Source organism: Acomys minous, assembly GCF_964271855.1.
Source record: "Acomys minous genome assembly, chromosome: 19".
Classification (NCBI taxonomy): domain Eukaryota; kingdom Metazoa; phylum Chordata; class Mammalia; order Rodentia; family Muridae; genus Acomys; species Acomys minous.
In genome coordinates, this window is record NC_140499.1 from 19,754,482 (window position 1) to 19,779,356 (window position 24,875).

Below are 24,875 nucleotides of genomic sequence, written 5' to 3' on the forward strand. Positions count from 1 at the left end.
AGAAAAGTTAGCCGGGCATGGTGGCAAACACCTTTAATCTCAGCACTAGGACGGCAGAGGCAGAGGACTCTCTGTGAGTTCAAAGCCAGCCTGATCTACACAGAGAAACTCTGTCTCAAAAAACAAAGCATAAACAAAAAAAAAAAGAAAGAAAGAAGGAAAGTAAAGAAAGGAAGGAAGGAAGCTAAAGAAAAGAAAGAAAGAAAGGTTATATAAATTAGAGAGAAGAAATAAATCTCCCTCAAATGGGATATATTGAAAATTAGTTACTATGTGGATGGTGAGATGGGCAACGGTTCCTGCTGGATGACCTGAATTCCCTCCCTAGAACCCATATGGTGAGAAGAGAGATCCGACACCCCCCAATTGTAGACTGACCTCTATAGGTATATCACGGCATACACATGCTTGCATTTACACATGAATAAACACAGTAAAGATACATGTTTCTATAACTACTCTCATGTTCCAGCATGCATACTTGATGGAAGCACATTACTTTTGCTGTGAGCTATTCTGACTGGAAGGATGTAACCCAGCCTGGTGCTTCCCAGAGCACTGGCCTTGGCTCTGCCGTGAACTGCCAAATAAAGTCCGCTTGTGGACCAAAGACCTTATGGTGATACAGCAAACTGGTTTTGTCTTCTGGATAAATCTATAATCTGGACTAAGAATGAGTATATTAGTTGACACCCTCCCTCTATTAGGTGACACCTGAGTGTTTATGCTTGCTAAATGACCACACAGGTACCAGAGCTGGCAAACTTACCTTGATGAGCGCACTACTCTTCCCAAATGTCAGGACACAGTTAATGCCTAGTTGTGGTCCAAGAGTAATTCCTTTTGGAGGAAGGGTTTGATTAGCTGTTGTTGCCACTGTTCCTTTGTTGGGGGGGTCTTTCTGAACAGCCCAGGCTAGCCAGAAGCTAACTCCTTTTGCCTCAGTAAAAGTCTAGTATTAAAGTCTGTGGTCTAAGAGTATTTTATTAAAATAGACCTTAAGGTTGTTAAATTTAGTCATCAATGAAAAGCTTTCTTTTTTCAAATGTATTGTGCTTAGAAATGGCAGAAAGAGCCGGGGTAGTCGTGGCGCACACCTTTTGGTCCTAGTACTTGGGAGGCAGAGACTGGCAGATCTCTGTGAGTTTGAGGCCAGCCTGATTTACAGAATGAGTTCCAGGACAGTCAAGGCTACAAGGCTCCACAAAGAAAAGCATGTCTAAAAAAAAGAGAGAGAGAAAGAAAGAAAAGAAAGAAAAAGAAAATGGCAGAAAGAGAAGACAAGAGACAAGAAACTTGCAACCTGCGTAAGATCTGCTGTTTGCTAAGGGTACTCATTACTAATTATGTGTGTTTTATTAGTATACACGTGGAGGTCAAAGGATAAACTGGGAACAAAAGTTAAGGTCACCAAGCTCAGCAGCAAGTTCCCTCATACACTGAGCCATCTTTCCAGGCCCCATTACTGATACACTGTAAGGGCTTAAGGCACTTCATATATGCCTAGAGCAGTGGCACACACCTGTAATCCTAGCACTTGAGGAGGCAGAAGCAGGTGGATCCCTGTGAGCCACCTTGGTCTACAGAGCAAGTTCCAGGACAGCTAGAGCTACACAGTGAGACCTAGGCTTGAAAACCAAAAACTTTCCTAGCCAAAAAAGCAGTTACAATTTCATTGCCAATGTTGGTTATGTAGTGAATGTATATAGGCAGCCTGGCCTATAGAGTGAGAATATGTCTCATATTCCTGCACTTAAGAAACTGAGGAAAAACAGATGTGGTGGTTTAGGCCTCAGTGTATGTCCCAACATTGGGCAGAGGATCAGGAATTCAAGGTCATGGTGGGATACATAGTAACTTCATGGCCAGCTTGGGTTCCAAGACACTCTGGAGAAAAAAAAAAAATGGAGGAGATACTGAGGTGTCAAGATCAACATTAGCCTAGGATATATAGCAAGACTCTGCCTCTGCCTCAATTTTTAAAAATATTTTCTTCTTTACTTTTTAAATTTACTTTTATTTTATGGGTATGGAAGTTTTACCTGCACATATGTCTGTGACCTGCACCAAATGTATGCAGTGCCCATGAAGGCCAGAAGAGGGTGACAGATCCATTGCAAACAGAGTCACAGATGCTTATGAGCTGTCATATTGGTAAGCCAAACCTGGTCTTCTCCAAGTGTTCATAAGTGCTATGCAATTTCTCCAGACCCTAATTTTCTTCTTATAATCATATCTCTTAAATACTGATAGGAAAAGTAGAATTTAAGACAAAAATTTTTCGGAGGGTGGGGGATGGGGTTGGTTTTTCTAGACAGGGTATCTCTGCGTAACAGCCCTGGCTCTCCTGGAACTCTCTTTGTAGAACAGGCTTTTGCCTTACCAGGGTGTAAGAAAAAATGCTGTAGCTGGGTGTAGTGGCATATGCCTGTAATCTCAGCACTCTGAGGTGCAGAGAGACCAGGGAGGCAGAGATAGGAGGACCTCTGTGAGTTTCAGGCCAGCCTGGTCTACATAGCAATTCCAGGCCAGCCTAAGCTACATAGTGAGACTCTGTTTAAACAAAACAAACAAGCAAAAGAAATGCTGTACTGGGGCTGTAGAGAATGAATGCTCAGAGGTTAAGAGCACTGTCCGCTCTTCCAAAGGCCCTAAATTCAATTCCCAGCAACCATATGGTGGCTCACAACCATCTATAATGACATCTGGTGCCCTCTTCTGGCAGGTAGGCATACATGAAGGCAGAACATTGTATATATAATAAATCTTTAAAAAAGAAAAGAAAAGAAATGTTGTACTTACTTCCAAGATGATTTGTTTGACTTTTACTTTCTATCTATTATTACTGCCACATTCTGGGCCTAATTTTCCCCCTGGAACTCTCTTCCAAGCAGATTGTAGTGGTCTAACATTTCCATAACCACAGCTCCAGAGGGCAGAATGTTTAGCAAATGTATGGCTTAAAATCCAGGAAAAGTACACCAGGCGAGGTAGTGCATGCCTTTAACCCCAGAATTCAGGAGGCAGAGGCAGGTGGATCTCTGTAAGTTCAAGGCCAGTCTGGTCTACAAAATGAGTCTAGAACAGCCAGAGCTAATATATAGAGAAACCCTATCTTGAAAAAACAAAACAAAACAAAACAAAAACAAAAACAAAAAAAAACAGGAAAAGGACACAATACACTGGTACGAACAGAGCACCTAGGTAAAATGTAGCATGAATAAATACATTTTGGATTCAGTGGATTCTCAGGCACAGAGACTGGTGCAACGCAACACTGTACTTTCAAGAGACCAGCTCTGGACTCACTCCTGAAGAGCAGAACACCTAGACTCAGAGCTGGAGAGAAAGAAGGGCGAGCCTCTGAGACTACCTTATTTAACTGGAGAAATACGACAGAAGAAGGTGTGCACTGTAAGACAAGCACACTGGCACTTGCCAGTTACTGTTATTGCATTACTTGTGAGGGAAAGCAGGAAGGCCCTAAGTTCAAGGCCAGCTTCTACCACAGACTGAGTTGTGAACCAGCCTGAGCTCCACAATCAGAACTTGTTTGAAAGAAAGAAAGAGGAGGGGGAGGGGTGCAGGCAGTGTAAGGACCAACGGGGCAGTAATATTTCTTTGGTGTCCCAATTTGAAGTATCTGTACCATTTCAGGAAACCCTAAGGTAGGGCTTACAAGCCATAATCTGCAGGTCAAATATACACACCACTTGTCTGTCGTTTGAGGGCTAAGACTAGTTTGCAAACCACTAACTTCAAAATCTACTTTTCTCATCAGGAAATGAACCTACTCACCAAATAACTCACTCATCTATTACAATTTGTATACTTTCTTTTGTCTAAGTATCTGCACTATCCTTGACTTTGCCTTTTGGCTTGAACCGATCTACCAATGGGGCCACTACAGAAAAAGTGGGTCAACCCCTGTTCTCTTAAATGCAACTCATAAAGTTGGTCAGTTGAGAGTACTAGACACTCAAGAAAAAAAAAGACCTGAGCCAATTAGTCCAATAAATCATAATCAATCAATCTTGTTAGCTAGGAAGGGTTGTTGGATAACTGAATTTCTACAGTAAAGTAAATGTGAGCAAAACCTGTCAGTCACAACTAGGGAATCCATTTATGATTTTAAAGAACCCTGCACACTTGTTGAATTGTTCTGAAAATATTTCCTTTGTATTTTTAAAATGCTAAATATAGAACCTCAGTGTAATGAACTCTTTATGGACAGAACATCTGAATGTAGATGCATCCTAACACAACCACTTATTTATAAGGAAGGTAAGAGTAAGAAAAAAATATGTTTAAGTAGGCTTATTTGGATAAAGTTACATGTGCAACCATAAAATCATATTTATATAGTTAACTGTACGTCTGTGACTCAAGGATCCCATGATCTGTCTGAGAAACATGAACTATAACAGAAAGGAAACAAGCAGCAAAAAGAATGCTAAGCAATGGAAGCATCACAGACTTAACACTTCACTAACATGGGGAGCGCTCTAGCCATCTGTCAAAGCCTGTACATTGCAAGCACAAGTTCTATTAAGAACAAATAGCTGGTTTTCAGGGTCACAGCAAATGTTTAAGCCTGGAAGAAAAGAAGTTGCTGACCGTAACATAAACAAGGGTTGCAGCAGATTTCAATGGGAAGATGAGGATGGTCTCCTAGGAGAGGACGAGGCAGTACAACTACAACGCTGTGGGAACTAACTCCAAAAGGGCAGCAGCACAACAAAAAAAAAAATAGTATAGCAGGCAGCAGCTCCACAGGCCTCAACAGGCCTGGGAACGCAGCTCTTTTAAAACAAATTTCAGCATTGCCACCGACATTAATCACCTCAAGATAAAATCAAGTAACATGAAACTGCAATCCCTATACTCTCTGCACAGTAAACCAAAGACCACGAACTTTCACCATGGATAAAATAAAAGGATTGGCGCTGAAGATAAACAAACGAAAATTTCTTTTTAGATTGAAGCATAGCTGTCAATTTTTAAAATTTACTTAATATAGTTACTATGTATTGCTGTGTGTGAGGCACACATCTCTGTAATTCCAACACTTGAGAGGTGATGGCAGGAGAGACAGGAACTTAAAACATACTTTGGGGGTTTTGTGAAACGTGGACAGGGGTCAGCTATCAGGGGTCTACAGAATGCGGTGTCTGCTGTGAAAGAAGCCGCTTATACAAAACTAAGGAAAAAATTGAAAATGAAGAAAACGAAGCTCTCAAGCAGGAAGGAACTTCCATAAGAGAACTGAGGCAGGAGCCTCAAGCTGCAGTGTTCTAGAGTCCACACAAGATACAATGTGAAGATGCTGTGTCTTGGGACCCCTACGTGAGGCATCGGCCTCCCCAGCTCTCTGGGTACCCAACTTCTCTCAGTACCAAGCTTGGTATCCGGGGGAACCGCCGGGCGCGCGCACGTAGGCCTACGTATATGTAACCGGGTTCCGGGCCCAGGTGGCGGCCAGCAGAACCCAGCCAGTCCCACTCAACTGCTCACCTGCTTCCGGGGCAGCCGGGACCCAGGAGGGGCTCCCGTTCCGCCTCGCTTCCCAGGCTCGCCATAATGACAAGCGCTCACTAGGCGGCGCGCCGCCAACTCTCGCGACAGCTGCTCCTCCTCTTCCGCCAGAGCTGTCAAAACTCTCCTACGAGTGCGCATGCGCGCCGGGGCGGGCGGCGACGGCGGGGGGTGGGGCGGGGGTTGGTCCGGAAGCGGACCAGCTGTCAGGGGGAAGTGGCGGGAGGCGGCGGCGGCAGCGGCGGCGAAGCAGGCCGGAAGGGGTGGGGCGAGGACAGAGCGGGCTGCTTGGGGCGTGTCCGTCGGGCGCCCCGCCCCGAGTCCGTCCTCCTGGCCGGCCAGGCTAGCAGCGAGCTTGCTGCTTGGTACCTAAGGAGATTCAGCTCTTGGCTGTCAGAGCTGTGGCCAAAGTCCGGTCCCTGGATCGCGGAGAGCGGCGGTGCCAGGAGGCTCGGCGGGCTCCCTTTCAGGTGTACGTCCGCGAGCGGCCTGTAAGTAGCAGCCGATGCGCCCCGGCCTCTGCTGCGTACGTGCAAGGCGGCATGAGCGCAGCTGGGAGACTAGTCCGAGGGAGGGCGTTGGCGACCCCTGCGCGACGGGACTTGATGGCTACCAGCCGCTGCCTCCCCTGCTGGCTCCTCTCACCTGAGGGGGACTGAGGGACCAGACGGGTAGCAACCAGCTGCTGCTGTACTCCCTGGCTCCGCCCACCCCCGGACCTCAGCTTTGTTAGAAGCCCCCTCCGCGGAGCCTGTTTAGCTCCAACCGGCTGCTTTCATCATCAGATACTCAACAGACTCGAATGCTGTTTACTTCCTGGCCGCTGCGTGTTAGATCCAGGCCATTGGGTTTGCCAGCTGATTGGTGCCAGGAGTCAGATTGTCTCATAAATTAACGTTTTGCCAGCTCTAGATAACATTGTCGTGTGGTTTCATTGGATCACGTTTATCCTAGGAGATGGGTAAAGCCGACACATTTCTATCTTACCATGACCTGAGGTTGAGATAAGTTACCTAGGATCTCTCAATGGGGAGATGGCAGAATTGAGATCCAATTTCAAGTGTTGAGTTAGTATTAGCGCTTAGCGTTTGTCCTGCCTCATATGAGCTCTCTGTTCTGTGGTATTGCCATCAACTCACCTCTGATCTTTCATTTGTGATCATCTCGTTTGTCGCCAAGCAAGCATACCCCACCAGAGAACAGCTAAACTTAAAATGTGTCTTCTGTTAATTATCTTCTGAGTCCAGCCCTGGTTGTTGATACTTGATGTATTCAGCAGATTTTATAGTAACAGAAACATGCAGATTCTTGTGACTGGTTCCGAGAGTGTAGATGGGTGGAAAATGAAGTGTTTTCTCAACCACAGTATCGCTTCCTGTGTCATAGTTGACTTTTCTAATCCCTGGGGCCTGGCACAATTTGTGGCGCATATGTAGTGAAAGAAGAAAAATGTAACTAGCATTCCACAAAGCAGAATGCTGTGTGTGTTGAAAGAATGCTTAGTTCAGTTCCCTCGTTTCATCCCAACAATGTTTTTTCTAAAAAGGAGAGGGAGTGTCTCAAGTAGAGGAAGAAGTGAGAGGCAGAGAGAACAGGTAAATTGCTAAGGGTTGTACACCTAACCAACAATGGCTTGAATTCAAGAAACAGAACTCCTCTGACAAACCTGTGCTGTTTACAGCCAAGTTTCCTGTAAACAGAATACCAATAATATCTTCTCATATTTCATAATAGCAAAACAAGTATTCAGTGTTTGTTTAAATAATATGTTCCTCTGTATTAGGCCAAGTGTAGTTGAGGTGGCTCACTCAAGGTCACACAGCTAGTGGAGAAACTCGGGTCTTTCCATTACTGCCTCCAAGTGATGACTTCAGACTACATAGAGATCTCCTGAAGTCTGACTCCAAAGCACAAGTAGCAATCAAAGTAAACATGAGGAGGACAACAGTGGCCTTTTTTTTTTTAATGTTTATTGGTCATTTGCCTGCATGTATGTCTGGGTGAGGGTGTCAGAAGCCCTGGAACAGGAGTTACAGACAGTTGTGAGCTGCCATGTGGGTGCTGGGAATTGAACCTGAGTCCTATGGAAGAACAGCCAGTGTTCTTAACCACTGAGCCATCTTTCTCCCCACCCCTCCTTTTAAATAGTCCATCAAAAAGAGAAGATAACAAATATCTTCCTGAATGTATTACTCAAAAGATGTGGGACTTGGGTATTCTTTCCTCCTTTTTTCTTTCTTTCTTTCTTTTTCTTTCTTTCTTTCTTTCTTTTTTTTTTCTTGGAGTGTGGCTAGGGATTGAATTAACCTTGCATATGCTCTCTACAGGAATGTTATCAACTGAGCTATATACTCAAACCCTTGTTGGTTTTCCTTGATGGGATATATATATATATATATATATATATATATATATATATATATATATATAAAATGTTCCAAGGTATAAGTCGCAAACACTTATTTTCCTACTCTTCTTACTTTTCTTCAGTGTAAAAGTAATTAAATTGGTTGCCTAAGAGTAGTGGAATTTAAAAGCCAGGTGTGGTGGCACACGCCTTTAATCCCAGCACTTGGGAAGGCAGAGAGGCAGGAGGATTTCTGTGAATTTGAGGCCAACCTGGTCTACAAAGTGAGTCTGGAATAGCCAAGGCTACACAGAGAAAACTGTCTCGAAAAACCTAAATAAATAAATAAATATTTTGTGTGCTACAGAGCCTATGAGGAGGTCAGAGGACAGCTTGTAGATGCGGTTTTCTTCCCAAGGTGACAGTTTTTGAAATTCTACTTATGCCTTTGAGATACATATGGTAAACAACTAGGAAGAGCAGAGATGTGAGAGTTCCTGCCTTTAATCCCAGTACTTGAGAGGTAAGAGGCAGGCGGATCTCTGAGTTTGAGGCCATCTTGGTCTACAGAGTGAGTTCTAGGACAGCCAAGGTTACACAGAGAAGCCCTGTGTAAGCAAAAAGTCTAGGAAGAAAAAGTAATGTGTTTAAATACTTAGGTATCAGAGTAATCAGGGATTCAAAAGTACTAGATTAAGTAATAGATTGTGAGTGCCACATTAGCAATAAAACTCACTTCTAGGAAAGACATTTCCTTCCTTGGCACTGTGATCACACTTCTATTTTTGTTCCACTGTTTTTCCCCTTCACAGTTGCTATTTAAAAACACAGGTGGCAGCTGTGATCATTTTGCCTAGTACTTCAAAAGTGGCTGCTACTTCTACAGGATCTTACTGGTGTCTGGCTTGACCTGAGGCCTTGTAGTACCTGGACTAGCTCCAGGAGGCACTTCTTTATTCTAAATTGGTATTGTCTTTATCCCAACTTAGAAATTAATAGTTCTGGACATCCTGAACATAGCCAGCTCTGCCTAGAAAGATATGTTTTTAGAAAACTGAGAAGTCACCCAGTGAGTAAGAGCACTTTCTACAAGCACTGCCTACACGTAGGCAGACTGAAGTCTCCAACACTTTTGTTAAAGTCTGGGTGTTGGTGCGTGTGTACATAACCCCACCACCACTGAGGGGTGGAGATGGGACTGCTAGGGCTTGCTGGCTGCCAACTCCAGCTCTGGGCTCCAGGAGCAACCTGGAGAACACTCAGTGTTCTCTGGCTACTACATTGCCACTGACATGTAAACCTATGTACACATATGCAGCAAAGCACGCATGTGCGTGCACACACACCACCACCATCACACCAAAAGAGAAAGAATTATTTAGAGATTCAGAAAACCCTTCATTTGCTACCGCTTTAGGACTGAAATGGGATTAAAGGAGGTGTGTATCATACCATATTTCAGAACCAAATACATAATAAGCTCTGTGTCTTTGGTTTGCTTTCTGTTCTTCGCCTGTGAATTGCTTGCTGGCAAGGAAATAAGCTGCCTCTAGGCTTGGAATGGTCTATTACATAGGAAAGCAACGTGACTTAGGAAATTTTTCTAGTGTAGGGTTGAAAAACAAAGGATTGGCCAGGCATAGTGGCATATACCTTTAATCCCAAACACTCTAGGAGGCAGAGACAGGGGGATCTTTGTAAGAAACCTTGTCTCCAAAACAAAACAAAGATTAAACAATTTGGTATATAATGAATATTACTCATTACAAAATATTTGGAAGTTCATTGTCATTAGGAGCTTTGTTACACATGCAGAAATTAATGTAAATTTTTAAAAGTGCTCTGGGCAAGTTGATGTTTGCCTTTAATCCCAGCATGCATGGGCCAGAGATAGATCTCTGTGAGTTTGAGGCCAGCCTGGTCTACATAAGCTCCAGGGCAGCCAGGCTATGTAGAGAGACCATGTCTCAAAAAATAAAATAAAATAGAAGTGAACCAGCTCTTGAATAGTATAGTGTTTCTTGTTGGAGAATATTTGGGTTTTGTTTGTTTTCTCATATTGAATTTAGTGTCACGATGCATCGACATTCTAAAGAAAAATGTTGATCCTAGTGTACAGTACTAGAGAAAGACAGGACCTGTATTACAGTATCATGCAGCTGTTCTGAAGTTGAATAGATACATACAAAAATAAGAGTAATAAGTATATGAACCATTATAGGAAGATCCAAGTCGTAAAATAGTTTAAATCAGTTAGCTTCCTGTCTCTTTAACAAAATACCTCAAAAAAAAGGGGGGGAGTGTCTTATTTTCTATTGTTGTGGAAACACTATGACCAAGATTTTATTTGGGATACATAGTTTCAGAAGGGGACCATTGTGATGAGAATGTAGTGGCAGACAGTGTGGTGCTGGAGCAGTAGCTAAGAGCGCACATCTTGATCACAAGCATGAGGCAGAGAGAACTAAATGGGAATGGTGTAGGGTTTTTTGGAACCTCAAAGCCTACCCCTAATGACAAACCTCCAGCAAGGCCATGCATGACTTCCAGTCTTCCCAAACAGTTCCACCAGCTAGGAACCAAGTATTCAAATATATGAGCCAGGCTGGAGAGATGGCTCATTGGTTAAGAGCACTGAATGCTCTTCCAGAGGTCCTGAGTTCAATTCCCAGCAACCACATGGTAGCTCACAACCATCTATAATGAGATCCGGTGCCCTCTTCTGGTGTACATGCAGGCAAAACACTGTATATATGATAGATAAATCTTTAGTTTCATATGAGCCAGGTGTGGCGGTGCACACCTGTAATCCCAGCACTCGGGAGGTGGCAGAGGCAGATGGATGACTGTGAGTTGGAGGCCAGCCTGATCTACAAAGCAAGTCCAGGACAGCCAGGGCTACACAGAGAAACCTTGTCTTCAAAAACAAAAAACAAAGGAGTTTTATATGAATTGTTGACCTTGTTTTCTTAGGTAAAGATATGGGCTGAAGGTATAGCTCAGCACAAAGCCCTTGATTCAGCCCCACCACCACATCAGTCACCACAGGGGGCAAAAAAACAAATATATGAGCCTATGGGGGCCTGCCCCCCCCATTTTGTTTTGTTTTGTTTTGTTTTCTGAGACAGGGTTTCTCTGTGTAACCTTGGCTGTCCTGGACACACTTTGTAGATCAGGTTGCCCTCAAACTCAGAGATCCACCTGCCTCTGCTTCCTCTAATGCTGGGATTACAGGTGTCTGCCACTGCACTGTGCTTTGGATGGCGGGAGGGTGGGGGGGGTGTGAAGGGTTCTCATTCAAACCGCCACAAAAAAAAAAAAAGGAAAAAAGTTTATTTGGGCTCAAAAATTTCAAGTCATTAATTGACCACTTTGCTTTAGGCTTGGCCTGTGGTAAGAACATCATGACATGCAGTATTGGCAGAGAAGATCCTTTCCAATCATGGACAGGAAAGGAGGGAAGATAAAAGGAAGACAGAGAGACAAGAGGGAGCCTGGCTCTTAATATACCTCAAGCATACATATCCAGGCGCTAAACCACTTTATAAAGTTAAACCGCCTCCTTATAAGCTGAGCACCAAGCCTTTAGCACATCCAAAGGACATTTCAGCTCCAAACCATAATAACTGTTCATCACTTAAAATTATATTTCCTTAAACTATCTCCATTCTACCCTATATATCCAAGGAGCTGACCTCATTGGTAGTATGGGACGTTATATTTTTTTAGCGTGTGTGTGTGTGTGTGTGTGTGTGTGTGTGTGTGTGTGTGTGTGTGTGTGTGTGTTGTGCAAGTAGAGGCCAGAGGACAACTTGCAGAAGTCAGTTCTCTTCCAACCATGTAGGTCCTGGGGATCAAAGACAAGTGCTTTTACCAACTGAGCCTCCTCACCAGCCCTAGATTTTTGTTAATTGGGTAAAGAATACACTGGCTGTTCTGTTTCCAATTTACTTCACCTCTAATAGTTATAATCCATTTAGTGGAAACCTCCCCTCTCAAATTAAGATCTGCAGCTACCACGGCCCCAGATGCTAGTCTAACTTCCCGGGTCTCCAGACCTCCAGAAAGAACTAACTTGGCTACAAGTTTAAAGTGTTCTTAAGGTTTTAGTGGATCAGTAATTTGACAGAACTCTGGAAAATCCATACAGTGATTGTATTAAAGGATAGATACAATAAAACAAAAACAAACAAAAAAACCCAGCCCAACCAGGCATGGTGGCACATGTCTTTAATCCCAGCACTCGGGAGGCAGAGGCAGGCCTGGTCTACAGAGTTCAAGATAGGCAAGGCTACACAGAGAAACCCTGTCTCAAAAAACCAAAAAAAAAAAAAAAAAAAAAGGAAAAGGAAAAAAGTCAATCACCGATTTGCATGTGGTAGTGCATGCCTTTAGACTTGCTAAAGGTGGAGGTAGGTGGATCAAGAGTTCAAGGTTATCCTTGGCTACAAGTTGATTGAGGTCAACCTGAATTACATGACATGCTGTTCAAAAAGAAAACCAGAAAAGCCAATTTCCATTTTCTATTTGTTTAATGACTAAAAGACAGAGTACTAATTGCAAATTTTACTTTTCAGGGGAGTATTATTTTTAATTAAGAGTTTTAAGTGAAGAATATAAACATGATTTAAACAAGCTGAAAAGAGCCAATTGGCTTATAAACAAGTTGTTGCTCAGGTCTGTGGAGTTTGTGGTTTTAGTATGGGGATTTTTTTGTTGTTTTGATTTTGTGTAGGTTCTTTTTTGCCCTATTGATGGAAATATGAAGATCTAATCCCAGTAATAATGGTGTAAATCCATACTCAAAGGTTGAGAAGTACAGTTAGTTTTTTCCCACGCAGCACATAGTTTCCAAGATTGTCCTTAAGATCATTGTTTCTGGCGCTCACAATGTTGTTTGGGCAGGACCCATGATTTTCACTTCCTAATCAACAGGAAATGGAAACACCGACTGCACTCACATACTTGCCCTTTCTGCAGAGGTGTTAGAGCCCTGGGGCCCGCTATGTCTCTCTCCATCTGGCCGTGAAGAAAATTCACCTGCTGTTCTTGACTGGTATGGAGAGAGCAAAGTCAGTATGAGAAGAACTGTGGATAACCTCCCAGAGCTGAGCTTGTCCTCTGGCTGACAAAGAACAAAATATGAATGAATCCTGTAGTTGCAAGCATATAAATTGTACCCCAAACCTAAGAGCCCAAAAGCAGATTCTTCTCCACTGAAGCTTCTAGATGAAAATTTCACCCAGCTGGCCTTTGATTGAAGTGGACACGCCCCTGAAGCTGAAAACCCAACTAGGTGGGTTTTTGTAAACTAATCCTGGAGGAAAAGGCAAATGAGAAGATTGAGAAGGGGCAAAGAAGACTTCAAGGTGTGTTCTTCAGTTCTTTCTTAAGGTCTCTTCTTCATGGCTTGGGCCTTTAATCCCACCTCAGGAAGCTGAGATGTGAGGATGGCAGCTAGAGCAATTTAGTGAGACCTTCTCTCAAAGTGAGAAGTACCCCAAAGCCTGGAAATATAGCTCAGGGGTAACCCTTGCCTGGTATGAGCAAGGCCCTAGGCCCACCCCAATGTTACACACACACTCCCAAAAAAAGCAAAAACAAAAAAACAAAACAAACAAACAAAAAAAACTCCTGGTGGAGCTTTAAGGTATTTAAATTACAGCCCTTTTTGAATAAAGTGTCATACTTCTGAGTGCTAAACTAAGATAACTATGCTAATTATAGTTTACTGGGGTAGCTGTCAAGAGGAAAAGAAAACATCAATCAATATATTTGTAAAGTTCTGTATGGAGACTGTCCCCCTAAAATGGCTGGCTAGTTCGAGGTACTCCCACAACTGTCCCTGCTGTGTTTTCTTTCTTCCCATGCTCAAAGTCAGTTACATCTGTTCCTTTCCAACGCAGCGCATTAAGGTAACTGTGTGCCGCTCCTCCAGCTCCGCTGTTAGGGACAGATCTTAAAGATGGCTTGGGGAAGATTTTACACCCAGGAAAAGGACCGTTCTTGTTGGTCTCCAGATGGAGAGTGTGCTTCCCCCGGGCGTGTGAAGCCCATGGGAGGGCCTGTGTTAACTCGCATGGGCAAGATGCCTATGGAAGCGGTTCAGATTTACAACAGGGAGGAGGGCCTGAAGAGGAAGAAGAAAGGAGTCTGGATTTTCCTACGATGGAGTGTAGCGACTGCTGAACAGTGAAAGTGAAGCGATACCCCTTAGGATGCCATACCGAGCAGAAAGCCTCCGAAAAATCCTCCAGTTATTAGAACATTCTTCTTTACGAAGGACACCACCTCCTCAGCTTTGCTCTTGACTTCAGTTGGTATTTGGGTGCTCTTCCGAATCTTCAGCTGCTCCTTGGCCTTTTTCATGTCGTTTTCTACTCTCTTCCAGTCAACTTTGATGTAGCCAGTGTGGTTTGCGAGCTGTAGGAGAAAAAAGCCCCCTCCCACCGCTGTGGCAGCCAGCTTTCCAACTTTCTGGAATATAAATCCAGTGCACCAGCCAGTGACACCGCCAATCAGGAGCTGGGTTGCCACGCTGTACTTATCACCTGAAGGACGTGTCTCCTGCCCGAAGAGTTTTCGCCACCAAGGCTGGGTTTTGGCAAATTCTGTAAGATCCAGTGCCTCATAAACATCAAATTGCCCTTGACTGGTCGAGGCCATTTCAGTGAGCTGGTTGCCAGAGGACATGCGCAGAGGGTCAGCAGGGCAGGAGATGGAGCGTGCTGGGCTTACGGTTGTGATGGTGGTGGTGGTCGTTGTCATGGCCAGCGGGCTCTCCGCACGTGGGCAGGTGTGTCCATTCCCACGGCCGCGGTGGAAAAGGGCAGCTTGAGTGCGCGTGCGCCTCAGCTTTCCTCCAGTTCCAGCTGCGTCACAAAGCCAACGTGGCCTTTATCAAGTACTTGAGTGTCCTAAGAACCTGAGACGGCTAAAATTCACCTGATTAGTTGTGCGCGGAAGATTGGAAAAGCAAAGTAAAAGGAGTAGTTTTACGATTTGGTGGGTCTTACAAAAGAAAAATGGATTTCAATTGAATACACACTCACACGAGATTTGTTAAGTACGACCAAGGTTTTCAAAAATAAATTTCAAGCTGGGCAAGGTGGCCCGTGCCTGTAATCCCAGCACAGGAGAGGCAGAAGCAGGCAAATCTCTGTGAGTTTGAGAGCAGCCTGATCTACAAAGCGAGTTCAGGACAGCCAAGGCCTCACAGAGAAACCTTGTTTCGGAAAAATTTCTTAAATAAAATAAAAGTGAATTTCAAGATATTACGATAAATGTTTGGGTTTCCCCCCCCCTTTCTTTTTTTTGGGGGGTGTGTTGGTTTTTTGAGACAGGGTTTCTGGCTTTGGTTCCAGCTGTCCTGAGCTCACTTTGTAAACCAGGCTGGCCTCGAACTCAGAGATCTGCCTGCCTCTGCCTCCAAGTGCTAGGATTAGAATGTTTGTTTTCTACTTTAATCTGGAAGCGTTTTACAGGAAATTCAAGTGCATGATTTCACGTTAGAAGTGTTGCTTTAACAGCAGAGACACTCTCACAGAAGGGAATTTGAGACCAGACAGGTGATTACAATCCAGGATGAATGCGTACTGTGATGGCTACATCTAAGGAGACTGAGACAAGTGAAACTTTAAAAAATTTATCCTTTCATGTATTTCACCTGGAAGGCAGCGTTCCCCGCCCCTTCTCCATTTCTCTTCAGAAAAGGGCAGGCCTCCCCTGGATATCAACCAAACATAGCTTATCAATTTACAAGTGAAAACGTTTTAAGGCAAGAAGGATTACATATAGGTTGTTTTGAAACAGAAATCCATTGGTTACTGCAGATTGCTGCAGGCAGTGTTTGTCTGGAGAAAGTATCTTCACAAAAGTGATTCTGATTGCAAAATGTGGTTCAGACAGCTGCAACTCTACACCCAGGACTGTTTCTTTCTGGAAAGCATTCATAGAAGTAGGCTTAATGCTAAGCTGTGAGGTTGACAGTTTTTATGGTAGCCTAAAAAGTAACAGCATCTAGTAAATACTGTTGCTTGTGGGAATTGAGAAGCCTGTGAACAATTTGCTTTGTTGGTCCAGTCCTAAGAAGAGAAGTGTTAGGCAGCCAGGAATGCTGCACCTGAAATTCTAACATTTGGAGAGGGTAAGCAAAAGGAATGGCACAGGTTTGCGGCCAGCCCCAAGCTACCAACAGTCATGGACTTCAGAGGGAGGTGCTGTCTCAAAAAGCACAGAGAACAAAACAAAGCTGGGCATTGTGGTTCTACCTACAGCCCCAGAGTTTGGAGGGCAGAGACAGAGGATCAGGAGTTCAGGGGTAGCCTCAGCTATATAGTGCATCAAAGACCAGACTATGCTGCTTGAGACCCCTTCCCTAAAGAAGAAAAACTTTAAACAACTTGTAATATATCAAAAAGCAAAGTCTCAGTAAAAAGTCTTTAAATTTTTTTGAAGTAATAAATATTAATAGCAATGGTGGAAATGTCATTTTTCATGTATCTATATAGTTTTTAAAAATTTTTTATTAATTTATTCTTATTACATCTCAATGGTTATCCCATCCCTTGTATCCTCCCATTCTTCCCTCCCTCCCATTTTCCCCTTATTCCCCTCCCCTATGACTGTGACTGAGGGGGATTTCCCCCCCCCCCCCCCCTGTATATGCTCATAGGGTATCAAGTCTCTTCTTGGTAGCCTGCTGTCCTTCCTCTGAGTGCCACCAGGTCTCCCCCTCCAGGGGACATGGTCAAATATGAGGCACCAGAGTTCATGTGAAAGTCATACCCCACTCTCAACTGTGGACCACCCCCCCAGATCTAGCCAATGGACAGACATGTATCTATATAGTTAAACTAGAATCTGAATCAAGTTTTGTCCTTAAACCAGAACTGTATCTTTCATTTTTATAGTATTAGGGATGAACCCAGGTTTCATGTCTGTTAAGCAAACACTCTGCCTAAGCTTCATGTAAAGCCCAGAACTATACTTTTAATTGAGAAAGGTTGAGGTACATATTAAAGTTTTTCTTAGAAATATTTGAGAAATAAGCCAGGTAATTGTAGTGTACACTTTAACCTCAGCACTCAGGAGGCAGAGGCAAGCAGATCTTTTTGAGTTTGAGGTCAGCCTGTCTACAGAGTGAGTCCAGGACAGCTTTCTACACAGAGAAAGTCTGTCTTGAAAAAAAAAAAAACCGAAGAGGAGGAGGAAGAGGAGGAGAAAAGAGAAGAGAAATATTTGAGAAATAAATAGTATTCAGCCAGAAGCAGTAGTTATGGTTGTTTGCTCACAGATATTAAGAGTTGGTGTGGTGAACCTGCTAAATCGTGGACATTATATTATCCCTGAAGTTGAAGCTTGGTCATCTTCCCTACTAGCTATGGGGCCTAGGATAAACAACTGTTTTCTCTGTGCCTTGGTATCCTCTGTATAACTCGAGTAATCCTTTTTCAAGGGTCCTTGGATAAACGAGAACACGTGGTTATGTTGTAATGTAAATAGTGCCTGGCTGATACTACTATCCTTTGTGAGTATCATTACTTAATCTTGCTTTCCAGCACACTAGGTACTTAAGTCAGTCCCTGTACTCAAGATGGAAGCACTTGACCTAGAAGAATTTGTTTTTACTGAGGCTTTAAGCTCTTCATTTCTCTACTTTCCTTCCCAGTTTTTTTCTAAATCTCCTACTGTGTTTTTGTTTGTGTTTTCTTTTTCCAAGACAGGGTTTCTCTGTGTAACAGCCTTGGCTGTCCTGGAACTCTCTGAAAACCAGGCTGTCCTCAAACTCACAGAGATCCACCTGTGTCTGCCTCCAGAGTGCTGGGATTAAAGGAGGGCACCACCACTACCTGGCTTCCTACTGTGTTTTCACAGGGGCAGATCCAAGAACTTATTCTTCAGTCTTTGGTTTTACCTGGTATTCGAATATATGGTTAAAAAGTTGACCTGCTACATTGATAACAAGTAAAAATATTTTGAAGTCATTTAAAATTTTACTTCTAGATGCTGTTTGGCACTAATGGGTGTAAGCAAGTTAGATATTCTATACCGAAGACTTCTCCTCACAAAACTTTTCATCAGAGGATGGGGAAGGCCAGAAGATCTCAAGAGGTAGAGTGTGTGTGTGTGTGTGCGCGCGCGCGCGCGCACGTGCGAGGATTATGAATGCTTGACTGGTATTTATGTGTATAAGTACTTGCTTGCACTTTAAATGTTTGCCTCCACATATGTGTGTGCACCACATGTGTGCCTTGTGTACTTGTGGAGGTCAAAAGGGGGCATGGGATCCCCTAGAACTGGAGTTGGAGTTGTAAATGATCATGCTCTTTTTTTAATTATAATTTATTCAGATTACATCCTGATTGTTATCCCCTCACTTGTATCTTCCTCTTCCCACCCTCCTCCCTTTGCAACAAGTGCTCCAAAGTACTGAACCATCTCTTCAGTCTCTGAAAGCTTATTTTGAGTTTGTTGTGTTAATGCGCATTTAAAATTTTTAAATTTAGTTATAAAATATTGTAGCTTCAGATCTAAAGTAGTTTATTGACAAAATTAAATGTTGAACTTCATAAAAACTTTTCCTTTTATCCTCTTAGGTTTCTCTGTACATTTTGGCTTATAACATCATGACTTAGACGCAAACTAGTTTTTTTAACATCAGTCATCACTAGGCTAGTTGAAGTTGTTTGTGGCTTTCAGGCACTGATTTTTCTTGAGTAACCTCAATTTTTAGTGACTTTGAAACTGGAATACACTGGAACTCATGGGAAAATGTAGACCTAAGAAAAATTATTTTCAGGATTAGCCCCTTTTATATTGAATCTTAAATGTGAATATTGCTTCTGAGCAATTTTGTTTCTCATACTTTTTTAAGACAAGTTTTCCAGTTTCTAAAGGAGAGAAAATACCCTTTTCTGCTTTTCTGTCAGTGATAAAAGTTTAATTGAATTTGCTAATTTTAATCTCTATTCACCACTCATAACACAGTATGTCTAATAGTTAAAGTAAAAGGTTTTTTTTTAATACAAAAGACCAAAACCTTTTTGTCTCCTAATAGACTCTTTGAATTCAGAAAGACGATTGGAAATCGAGAAAAGTGTCAAAACCTGGTTTCAAGAGACTATCCAGTACACATTGACAAGGTAAGCAAGAATGGAGTCCTGTCGCTGTCACCCCGAGACAGTCCAGTGGAGTGTGTGTGCATATTTAAAGAATGCTGTTCGGTACCAGCCACGCTTTAATAATTGTATTCATAAGTAGTGGGAAACATGTTTAGCATTTGCCTGAATACACAGTATTTAGGCTGCATTTTTCTGAGTTCCATTTTGTATTCGTAGGCTCCTGAGGGTTCAAATATTCAACATTAAAGAAGAATATTAAAGAAGACTAGTAAGTATTATGAGACAGCACTGTGCTTGGGGGATCAGCAAACTAGACATTATTTGCGAAGGCAGCTAGCAGGAAGTCCCAGGTAGCAGTACTAGAAGACACTGCTCAGAGAATGCAGAAAGAAAGTGCTGTCAACTTAGAGAAAGGAGAATACTTTTTAAATTGTTTTGTTTCATAAGCAGCCAGCTGGCTTATATAAAATCTAAGTGTGTGTGTGATTGCATACTTTGAAGTATTATGAGAAGGGGACTAGATGGGTGGGTTTCACAATTCATCCCTGACCTTCAGCTGAAGTAAGTATACTTGCATTTTTAATATATTGGATATGGTTAGATTTTCTTCATGAGAAGATTCTCACTTATAAACCAGAAATTTGTAAATGGAAATGGTCTCTATACCATATGTGTTAAATCTGGTTTAGATTTTAAATTTTTTTCTTTGTGGTTCAAATTTTGGTGATTATTTCTTGGGTTTGGTTGGTTGGTTGGTTCTTTGATTTTGGTTTTTGCTTTTTTTTTTTTTTTCTTTTAAAAATTAGGATTTTGTGCATGGTGGCACACACATTTTGATCCCAGCACTCTGGAGGCAGAGGCAGGTGGATCTCTGTAAGTTCAAGGCCAGCCTGGTCTACAAAGCAAGCCCAGGGCCTCCAAGGCTATGCAGAGAAACCCTGTCCCTGTGGGGTGCTGGTGGGGGCGGAGGGAGACAAAAACCCCCCAAGAAGCTGAAGAGCTAAAAGCTCCCCCGTTTCTACATGCTGTCTTAAATACCCCTCAACTCAAAGCCCCTCCGAGTCTTTAACTGGTTTCTTGCTCTTGACCTAGGGTTAACATTATTAAATCCTGTGTACTGTAAGCTCCTGAACTAAAGGGCTCAACCACACCAACTAAAAGGCAGGCTTTTACAGTTCACAGTCTCAGGGATCACAGTGGGATCAAATAGCCTGCAACATGTGTGTGCGTGGGCGGTATGTGTGCATGAGTGCAGTGCCCGTGAAGGTCAGAGGTGTGAGGTCCACTGGAGCTGGAGCTACAGGCACTTACAAGCCACCCGGTGTGCGTGATGGGAATCAAACACGGGCTCTCGGGAAGAGCACCTCCTCTCTGTTTGTTTATTTTGTTTTGTTTTGTTTTGTTTTTAATGGTAGGGCCAAGGAATGTAGTTCATCAGTAGAGTGCCTGCCGTGTGGAAGAAAACAGTTTACTAATATTAAGTCACAGACATAAAACTAGAAAAAAAAATCTGGATTTGAACAACTACAGCCATAGACATGGATATTGTTTGTTGTTGTTTTGATTTTTTGAGACAAGGTTTCTCTGTGTAGCCTTGGCTGTCCTGGACTCACTTTGTAGGCTGGCCTCAAACTCACAGAGATCTGCCTTCTGGGATTACAGGTGTGCATCACCACGCCTGTTGCTTGGGGATATTTTTTAGATTTTGTTTTATTATAGTGAAAATATGTGATCCCTTCCTGCTACTTTATTTTAACCTTTGACCTGAAATGGAATTTTTTTAAATTATTAATTTATTCTTATTACATCTCAATGGTTATCCCATCCCTTGTATCCTCCCATTCCTCCCTCCCTCCCATTTTCCCCTTACTCCCCTCCCCTATGAACCTCCTCCCTCTGTATATGCTCATAGGGTATCAACTCTCTTCTTGGTAGCCTGCTATCCTTCCTCTGAGTGCCACCAGGTCTCCCCCTCCAGGGGATGTGGTCAAATATGAGGCACCAGAGTACATGTGAAAGCAAATAACTTCTTGAGAAGTAAGCTTAAAATAAAGCAAAATTTCCTTTTTTGTTGTTATTCGAATTGTTTTTGAAACAAGGTCTTGCTATGTAACCCAAGCTAGCTTTGAGCTTGTGCGCCTCCTCCCTCAGCTTCAAAATTGTAGTGATTTTAAATATGTGTTGCCAAACTGTCTACACAAAGCCTTCACTATAGATAAAAATTCCCCTTTCTCCACACATAATGCACCAGCAGGAAATGTTATATCAAACCACTCTGAGTGCTTGGTAGCAGCTTAAACTGAACCAAATTATTGCTGCCTCTAAGTTGTACTTTTGATTGCTTTTATGCCGTTGAATGCTTTGGATTGTTTTTGGTTTTGTGATAACTAGGGTTGAATCCAGGGTCCCCCGGCTTGCCATGTGCTCTATTCTAAGCATGCTCCTAGCCCTGTTGTACTGAATTCTTTTAATTTGCATTTTATTTTGAGACATTGCCTGCCAGTGTATGAATTAAATTTGTTATTTCCCAATTATACTGTAGTGTAGGAGGAAAATAAGTATTTATAAGTAAAAGTTTTCTTTAAAAAGGCGCAGTGGATAATTCCGTGTTAAGTAAGTATAAATGGAGGAGTTTGAAAGAAAAGCATGAAATATTTCAGAAGGTATCAGTTATGTAATATTCTTTAAATAAATATGAAACTATAAATAGTCTTGAAAAATATATCTTTTGATAAAAAAAAACAGTGGTGCAAAAAGGAAACATAATAAGCACTGAAAACAGTGTGGGCTAAGGGTGAAGCCCAGCTCTCATAGGTAAAAACAGGGCTCTTGCGCAAGAGCTGAGAGAGTGTTAGCTTTTAGGTGGATGGACTTGTTTATCAGAAAAAAAGTCCACGATAGACCTATATCTTAGTCTACTGTGCATCCACCTTGGTTTTCTTTTCTTTTAGGTTGAGGAACAGTCAGACTGTAAGATCCTAGATGGACACTTTGTTTCTCCCATGGCCCACTATGTACCTGGTATCATGCCAATTGAGTCTGTCACTGCAAGGTAAGGATCTGTTCAGCAAGAAGTTGTGTGAGTTGGCTCTAGCAGCACAGTGTCAGAAGGTGCCTAAGTGCATGTAAATACTGCTTGCACTTACAGGGTGTGGATGGTGCCCTAAATACTCACACTAGATTAGTTACCCTCTCGTGCATATATATTGTTACTGACATCAAAATGAGGTCACACTGTGAAGACTTAAGAAGTCAACACCATTTTCTTAAAAATTCAGACATGTGCAGTAACAAAGGGTCATTTCCGACACAGAAATCCTGTCTCAAAAAACAAAATAAAAAACAACAAAAAGCGTCATTTCCAAAGGATTTTAGTCATATGCCAGCTCTGGTCATCTCTGAGTAAAGAGAGTGTGCCTATTAAATTTTCACTTTGAGGGATAGTGAGATACCTTAGAAGTTAAAGACACTTGACCATACCTGATGACCAATTCCCAGGACCCGAATGGTAGGAAGAGGGAATTCCCACAAGTTGTCCTCTGTTTTCCACATGTGTGCCCACATACATACACAAAATTAGTAAAATTTCACTTTTAAATTTCTGTGATGATGGGGCTGTAGAGATGGCTCAGCAGTTAGGAGCAATAGCTGCTCTTTCAGAGGACCAGGGTTCACTTCTCATCACCTACGTGGCGGCTCACAACCATCTGCAACTCCAGTTCTGGAGGAGCCAGTGCTCTCTTCTGGCCTCTAAGCATTGTGTGAACATAGTGCAAGACATAGTGCAGGCCAAAATCCATACATATAAAATGAATACAAATTATATTTTTTAAATTTCTGTGATGCTGGGGCAGGAGAAAAGGCTCAGTGGTTCCTCTTCTATGGGACCCAGGTTTAGTTTGCAGCATTAGCATAGTGACTTGAAACTATCTGATGCTCTCTTCTGACCTTTACGCACTGCATGCATTGTGTGCACAGACATACATTCCAGTATACACATAAAAATCTCAAGTCCAGTATGATGGCACATGCCTTTAATCCCCGCACTCAGGAGGCAGCCCCACAGGGATACACAGTAAGATCTTTTCTTTTTTTAAAAAAAAAGGTTTTTTTTAAAATTAAATCTCAAAACACTTTTCTGAATTTCCAGTGTGCATATACACTAATTAAATAGTGTCATAAATTTGGACTATGTAGATTACATAGGTTTTTCTCAGCAAAATTTCTCATGGTAATTTATAATTAGTTCTGAATCTAAGTAGTTAGTCTAAAATGTCAGTTAATTCTTAACTCTTGACTTTTTAGATAGTTTGAGACGGTTTTGCCAAGTGGCCTAGTCTGGCCTGTAATTTATGGTCCTGCCGCATCCAGGATGCTGATTTGAAAGGTTTCCACCAGCACTTCTGATTTTGGATCTTTATACCACTAATTTGCGTGGCTATAATGTTTATTACTCATAGTGCAATGGTTCATTATTATAGCCTATTTGTGTGTTGTATACCTGTCTGCATGCTTTTGTGTGTGGAGTCCAGAGATCAGCCAGGTTGGCTGTCTACCTCTGTGGGAACACAGTTCAAGAATGGCTGTGTGAGAATTCTGGTGCTTATGAGAAAGCTCCAAGAAAACAAGTCTTGGGATCTCAGTTTGTTCAAAAACTGAATTGTTCTTGGATTGTGTTCCCATGCTCCTCCCAGGTGTAGCAGACAGGAGTGAGTTTACTTCAGCAGTTGTTATTTCATGGTTTGCCACATACAGCTTGCCCTTCTGACTGTTCATTTTACTCGGGTGACTCCTCTCAACCCTCAGAGTATAAGTTGTCTGTTATATGAGCCTTTAGTCTACCTCAGTTTTAGGCCCCTCTCTCCTAGGCTCAAACTTCCTACTAGAGCAGTAAACATACCTCTAATCTCTTGTGCTCAATGTACCTTTTTCAAGATAAGATCTCTCACTGGACCCAGCCAAATCACAATTTTGGCTAGTTTGGCTGGTAACAAGCCCCAACAATCCTCCTGTCTCTACATCCCAAATGCTGAGATTACTGGAGTACATAAGTCACCCCATGGCTTTTACATGATGTGGGGTTCAAACACAAGTCCTCCCTCCAAGGCATTTCCCAGTCTCTCTCTCCTGTCTGTCTGTCTGTCTGTCTGTCTGTCTGTCTATCTATCTTTATTTTATTTATGCATTTTGTGTGAATGGTGTTAGTTTTGGTCCAGGGTCTCTATGTAGTCTTGGCTGTCATGAATTCATCATGCAGACCATGCTGGACTAAGACTCACAAACATCTATCTACCTCAGCCTCCTAATGCTGGGGGTCATGATTTCTGCTTCTGATGGGTGGCACATGCCCTTAATCCCAGAAGTTAGGAGGCAGAAACAGGTGGATCTCTGAGTTCAAGGCCACCCTGGCCTACATACATGAGGAGTCCAGGCCAGACCATCTACACAGTGAAACACTGTCTCAAAACAAACAAAAAAGATTTTGCATGCAGTAGCAGTGATAAGGCATCATTCTGTAGTAGAACCATGCTTAAGCTATGTAACTGAGTTTCAGTAAGTTAGTTCAGTAAAATAACCCAGTAAATTAGCCTATTAAAAAACAAAAAACTGAGACCTGGCTGGGCAGTGGTGGCACATGTCTTTAATTGTGGATCTCTGAGTTTCAGGCGTGGTCTACAGAGGGAGTTCCAGGGCAGCCAGAGCTACACAGAGAAACCCATTCTCAAAAGCAAAACAAACAAAACCACAGCAACAAAAAACCCACACCTGGGAACCGATATAACTGTATTTACCTGTTGTAGTTAGTACAATTTTTTTTTGCTTTAAGATATTATTTTAAATTTTATTTATTTATTTTATATGTGTGAATG

General features: G+C 42.5%; 3 protein-coding genes across 5 annotated transcripts in view; 1 reads left to right on the plus strand and 2 right to left on the minus strand.

Annotated features, from left to right (window-relative positions):
- Window positions 1-5,672, minus strand: part of MFSD8 (major facilitator superfamily domain containing 8) — a 29,638-nt gene extending 23,966 nt beyond the window's left edge. For both annotated transcript variants that reach the window (XM_084768508.1, XM_084768509.1), the window contains exon 1: window positions 5,515-5,672. In XM_084768508.1, the coding sequence (XP_084624634.1) occupies window positions 5,515-5,579 (65 nt within the window). In that variant the 5' untranslated portion in view covers window positions 5,580-5,672. The remainder of the gene's footprint in view (window positions 1-5,514) is intronic.
- A 71-nt stretch (window positions 5,673-5,743) lies between these two features.
- ABHD18 (abhydrolase domain containing 18) overlaps window positions 5,744-24,875 on the plus strand; it is a 46,848-nt gene continuing 27,716 nt past the window's right edge. The window contains exons 1-4 of one of the 2 annotated variants that reach the window (XM_084768510.1): window positions 5,744-6,026; window positions 17,888-17,995; window positions 18,942-19,026; window positions 21,957-22,057. In XM_084768510.1, the coding sequence (XP_084624636.1) occupies window positions 17,904-17,995; window positions 18,942-19,026; window positions 21,957-22,057 (278 nt within the window). In that variant the 5' untranslated portion in view covers window positions 5,744-6,026; window positions 17,888-17,903. Of the gene's footprint in view, window positions 6,027-17,887; window positions 17,996-18,941; window positions 19,027-19,221; window positions 19,274-21,956; window positions 22,058-24,875 lie in introns of those variants that run through there. The other variant, XM_084768511.1, reaches the window with a different exon arrangement.
- LOC311589837 (FUN14 domain-containing protein 2-like) lies at window positions 12,396-14,819 on the minus strand. The gene is made up of 2 exons (XM_084768514.1): window positions 14,110-14,819; window positions 12,396-13,199 (listed from the first exon to the last, which is right to left on the minus strand). Exons 1-2 carry the CDS (start codon window positions 14,648-14,650, stop codon window positions 13,108-13,110), a joined length of 633 nt encoding a protein of 210 aa, XP_084624640.1. The 5' UTR covers window positions 14,651-14,819; the 3' UTR covers window positions 12,396-13,107.